The 5,942-nt window shown below is 50.1% G+C and overlaps 1 protein-coding gene across 1 annotated transcript; it reads left to right on the forward strand.

Annotated features, from left to right (window-relative positions):
• The first annotated feature begins 529 nt into the window (after nt 1-529).
• Nucleotides 530-5,319, forward strand: HTR1A (5-hydroxytryptamine receptor 1A). The gene has a single exon (XM_080680191.1). It carries the CDS (start codon nt 989-991, stop codon nt 2,255-2,257), a length of 1,269 nt encoding a protein of 422 aa, XP_080536317.1. The 5' UTR covers nt 530-988; the 3' UTR covers nt 2,258-5,319.
• The last annotated feature ends 623 nt before the right edge of the window (nt 5,320-5,942 follow it).

A 5,942-nucleotide genomic window follows, 5' to 3' on the forward strand; every position in this document is an offset into this window, starting at 1 on the left:
AATGATGGATGGGGTGGTCTGTAAAAAGCTGATACTCCATTTTCATTCCATCAATTTACCATAATTTACATACTGAACTAGAGTTGTCCACCCCCCTGCCCCCACTCACACTTCTAGTGTCTCCTTTCCTTATTTCCTACTGCCACTATATGATGCGGACTCTACTTAAAAATTTGACAGAAATATAAAGCAATGGATAGTTAGAATTTTCCCCTCCAGTTTGGCTGGATGGGAGGCAAAGGTATTTGTTGCAATGTTGTTCTGACCAGGAGATCAAGTGTATGCAAGCGAGTTCTAAGTGTGTGGACAAAAGAGGCTTGAACGCTAAGTTGCTGAGCTAGAGGCAGAGGAGGGCGGGCACCCAGAGGAAAGAGACACTCGGGGTTGGGGAGGTATTAGGAGGGGAGGGGTAGCGTGGGAGGGAGGGAGACTGGCTGTCTGAGCGACACACAGGGGGATAAAGAAAGGGTGAGAGAAGGGAGAGGGAAACTGAAAGGGAAGGCGAGTGGAAGGAGGATGCTTTAAAAAAGAGAAGAGAGTGGGAGAGAGGGAGGGAGAGAATCGAGGAGGGTCACAGAATGACCGTGGAGGATGGGGTTTCAATATTCCAGATACTTCTAGGATTGGAGACTATTTGCTGGTGGGGAGACTCCGGCTCCGGCAGCCAGCTGGGCAGCGGCAAAGTAAAATGAACAGCGAGAGACAGACGTTCCGGCCACCTCTCAGTCGCCCTGAGATCTCGGAGCTGTTCTCCGGCCAACTCGTTTCCCACCTAGAGTTCCTGAACGCGCTGGACCCAGGGAGCCCACGGAGCCCTAGAAGCAGTTCCTCCGAGATGCCTTCGCCTGAGCAGTAAGAACTTCCTGCTTGAGCCCCTGCATCCCCTCCCCCGAAACTCCCAGGAGAAAGGGGCTGCGACCCCAGGGGGGAGGGGCGAGGGGAATCCTCGCGCAGCTCTTTCTCCCCCTCCCCTGCCGGGCGCGCAGGCATGGATGTGCTCAGCCCCAGACAGGGCAACAACACTACGTCCTCCGAAGGTCCCTTCGGGACAAACGGCAATGCAACTGGCATCTCAGACGTGACCTTCAGCTACCAAGTGGTCACCTCTCTGCTGCTGGGCACCCTTATCTTCAGTGCGGTGCTGGGAAACGCGTGCGTAGTTGCTGCCATTGCTCTGGAGCGCTCCCTGCAGAACGTGGCCAACTATCTGATCGGCTCGCTGGCAGTCACCGACCTCATGGTGTCGGTGCTAGTGCTGCCCATGGCCGCGTTGTACCAGGTGCTCAACAAGTGGACGCTGGGACAGGTCACCTGTGACCTGTTCATTTCCCTCGATGTGTTGTGTTGCACCTCGTCCATCCTGCACCTGTGCGCCATCGCGCTGGACAGGTACTGGGCCATCACGGACCCCATCGACTACGTGAATAAGAGGACGCCCAGGCGTGCCGCTGCGCTCATCTCGCTCACTTGGCTCATTGGCTTCCTGATCTCCATTCCGCCCATGCTGGGCTGGCGCACCCCCGAAGACCGCTCGGACCCCGACGCGTGTACCATCAGCAAGGATCATGGCTACACCATCTACTCCACTTTCGGCGCTTTCTACATCCCGCTGCTACTCATGCTAGTTCTCTATGGGCGCATTTTTCGAGCCGCGCGCTTTCGCATCCGCAAGACAGTCAAGAAGGTGGAGAAGAAGAGAGCGGACGCCCGCTTTGGGGCGTCTCCAGCCCTGCAGCCCAGGAAGAGCATAAATGGAGAGCCAGACAGCAGAGAATGGGGGCAGGGCGTGGAGAATAAGGCAGGGGGCATTCAGTGCGCCAATGGAGCTGTGCGACAGGGCGAGGATGGCGCCGCCCTGGAGGTGATCGAAGTGCACCTGATGGGCAACTCCAAAGAGCACCTGCCCTTACCCAGTGAGGCGGGTTCTGTCCCCTGTGCTCCCACCTCCTTAGAGAATAAAAATGAGCGCAACGCCGAGGCCAAGCGCAAAATGGCTTTAGCCCGCGAGAGGAAGACGGTGAAGACACTGGGCATCATTATGGGCACCTTCATCCTCTGCTGGCTGCCCTTCTTCATCGTGGCCCTGGTCCTGCCCTTCTGCGAGAACAGCTGCCACATGCCCAGTCTGTTGGGCGCCATAATAAACTGGCTCGGCTACTCCAACTCTCTGCTCAACCCTGTCATTTACGCCTACTTCAACAAGGACTTCCAAAACGCCTTTAAGAAGATCATCAAGTGCAAGTTCTGCCGCGGATGACGATGGAGGAGCAGCCGCTCAGTAGGCCCGCCCCTCCACTTTGCCTCCCGCAACCCCCTGGAATCAATACTTAAGATAACTTGCTGCTTTTTCTCTTTCTCAGTGGCTCCGCCTGCGGCTTCCAGATCTCGCCCCCGTCCCCTCCCGCACCCTCTCCCACACACACCTTCCCACTGGGAGAAAACTAATGCGAGGCGGCGCCCCAGGCTGGGCGAGAGGATGCGGGAAACTTCCCGGGTTTTAAGAAGCGACCCTGGCTCCAGAATGTTTTGTCCCAGCAATCGCCTCCTCCCACATATGCTCCCCAAATTTTCGCGTTGAAACTTTAAGACTCGGCCGTTCAGGGCAAAAAAAAAAATCCACACATAAAATAAACTACACCCAGCCGCCGTTCCAATTGTAATGGCCCCCACCTGCTCGCCCACTGCTGGAATTTGGACTTAAGTTTCAAGGACTTGGCTCCTTTCCTAACCCCGTCCCACTTCCTGGCTCTCTTGTCCAGGAAACGTTCACTTTTTCCCTGTCTCATCTCTTCTTTCCTTTCCCAGCTTCCCTTTAAGCCCTCGCTCGACCCTAGGCACTGTTTCCCCCGCGGGAAAGGCGGGAGGGCCTGCTTTTCGCGGTGGCTGTGGTGTCCCTGGGAACCTCCACCTCTCCCTGTAAACTCGCACAGTAACACTCCCGAGCACGGCCCATGCTTGGCTTTCTTGCATTCAAAACAAGTGGCCACAAGCTGTCTCTTACAGCGGACTCGCAAGTACAAGGCTGGAGAGTGCGGAACGATTTTACCCGCGCTTGCCTTGGCGTCAGCACTCACCAAAGAAACTGACACTCAGTGGGAGGGAGAGCGGACTTCTTTTTGCCGGAGGCAGGCGAGTCTAGATAGGCAAGCTTCGCCGCTTACCTACTGCGGGAGGCGCCCGCCCGCCACCGTGTGCGCGCTGGAGACGCCTAGCACTCACCGCCCAGCGGACTGCTCCGGACTGGGTCCCTTCCTGCGCCAATGCCCCTGGACGCGCGGAAGCGCCGCTAGACCACCGTTAGGTTGGCCACTGCCGCGCCCTGGGGTCCCAATAGGCTCTGATGCGGGAAAGACCCGGAAGGCGCAAGGGTGGCGTGTCCGGCATCAAAGAGGGACGGGTCTCAGGGTACGGCCGGCTCCAGCTGACATTCCCCAAGGCACCTGAAATGGGTAATTTTATCCCAAGGATGCAGACTCTTTCCTCCTAATTCACCACCCTGGTCCTTTTTTTGCATAAGGGAATAGCTCTGTGTAGCGCGTCCTAACACTATGCAGGATTTGTCCTGGACCAGAACCTTGGTTTCCAAATAAGAATTCTGGGCTTTCAGTTGATGAGGCCCAGATAGGTTTATCACTGTCTGTGATTTCAGAGGCGGTTACCTCAAATAATGGGGCCCTAAAGCCTAGCTTGGGGTGCTCATCTCTGGGGAGTCCCTGAGAACCTTGTACAAAGTTACATTTGCTCCCTGGCCTGTTTTTCACCACAGGTCTAGGGGAAACTGGCTTCTTTCCCTTTAAATTTATGGAGTACTCCAAGCTTCCAGCACCCCCTCCCACCCCACCCCTCCCGCCACCTCTCCCCCTCAAAGTTATTCTTTCAGCCTTGCCACTCCTGCTAAGAGGTTAAAATCTATACTGCCTCCAGAAGGGAAGTTATTTTGGTGCTCTGTTTGAATGTAAATTTCTATCCATGTGACCTGACTGGGATCAAGAAGTTTGTTATAGTTAGATCTAGCCTCTAACATTTTAAAAGTTATTTTTATTGTTGAGAGTATTACAGATGTCTCCTATTCCCGCCCCCCCCCCCCCCTTTGACCCCTTCCACCAGCTCACTCTCACCCCACCCAAGGCCTTCTCACACTATTGTCTGTGTCCTAGAACTATGCATATATGCATATAAATTCTTTGGTTAACCTCTTCCTGCCCCCTCCCTCCCTCCCTTCCCTCTGATTTCTGTCAGTCTGTTCCATGCTTCCCTGTCTCTGGACCTATTTTGTTCATAATTTCATTTGGTTCATTAGATTCCACATATAAGTGATGTTTATGTTTCTCTGAGTGGCTTATTTCAATTAGCATAATAATCTCCAGGCCCATCCATGCTGTCTCAAATGGTAAAAGATCTTTTTTTATAGCAGCATAGTATTCCACTGTGGAAATGTACCACAGCTTTTGATGAACGCCTGTTTTGTTTTCCAGCATTTGCGCCAAGTTATGTATTCTTACTCCCCTCTTTCTTCAACTGTACCTTTTGAATGTTTGCGTTGCTGTTTTGAGAACCATGTTGCAAAAGTTGGTAATGAAAAAAGTTCACTGTGTTTAAGAAGGTGAAAAGACAGCTCTGTTACTTGAAGCCATTTATTGTTTGTTAAACTGAAAAAAAAGCCCCCACTTGATGTGTTTTTCTGTAACCTAAGTTGAGTTTAGGCATCATAACCAGTTAAACAGAGAGTATAAAAACTCCGGGAACCCAGTGGATGATTTGTCTATACATATGTGATGCTGATGGGGCTATGGTGGAGAAAATAAGGTAGACTTATCCCATCCAACAATTATTCACTCAAAAATTTTGTTCTTTTTCTAACAATAATTTAAGTAGAGCTATATGGAAAAAAAAAACCACTTTTCTGTCTTCCTAAATCTTTAGAACAAATTCTATATTTAAAATAATTCAAGTCCAAAATTTGCTCATCCTATTAGGCTTTGGCCAGCGAGTATTACATTTGAAATTTTGAGATTTCCAGTTATTTGTGTCTCTCACAGAACTATATGGCAATAGTTTTTGGACATTTGCTCTTCCTGTTTTAGGGGATTTACACAAGAACAGGGAAGGAGCATCCAACGGGACTGTGATTTCCAAGCAATAGAGAAATTAGGAATGTGTGCAAAAGAACTGCATAGCAGAAAAGAGACTCCGATGCTTTTTTTGAAGTATTTAAGGTAAAGTATACATGCATCAAAATTGGCTTTCACTCTTCCCTGTGACAATAAAGGAATTTAACAATGGCAATGCTACAATAAACTGATACTAGTGACACATGTATCTTTATTTTAATCAGAATCACTGTCTACTTGTATTTATTTATATAATTTTAAAACTGAAGTCAAAGAATACAGTTACCAGGAGAAGATCCTGCTACACAGATCAGGGATCTGACGGTTAGAGAAATAAATTTAGTTTTAGTACTGAAACATTCCAGATCAGTGGTTTCTCTTTTTTAAAAATCCTGTCTCTGGAAAGAGAAGGTCACATCTGATTGGTTAGTCATGAAACCATGCATTGACCCCGACTGATACCTACAGATAAGATTTAGGCATCTGTCTAATTAAAATGAATGAGGTAGGGGACCTGCAGAAGAGGAATGCAGCCTCTAGTAAAAGCAACAGAGGCCCATCCTGCCTCTTCAAAGTAGTGGACAGTGCTGAGGCCCCTGCTTGGTCTCCCCACAATGTCCCGCTAGAAGAAAACGGCTTCCCTCACAGTCAAACGAAGCAATGGTTTGGGGTTTGTCACTAAATTAAAAGTGGAGAGGCATTTTCCTCCCTGGGTGGATCTCATTTGATAGTGGGGTTCAATATGTGAGATCTATTACTGTGTTAAAATTAATTCTTATGCTGGCTCTCTTCCCCTACTGGAATCATCAGTAATGCCTTTAGTTTCCCATG

Source organism: Plecotus auritus (genome assembly GCF_963455305.1).
Source record: "Plecotus auritus genome assembly, chromosome: 7".
Classification (NCBI taxonomy): Eukaryota; Metazoa; Chordata; class Mammalia; order Chiroptera; family Vespertilionidae; genus Plecotus; species Plecotus auritus.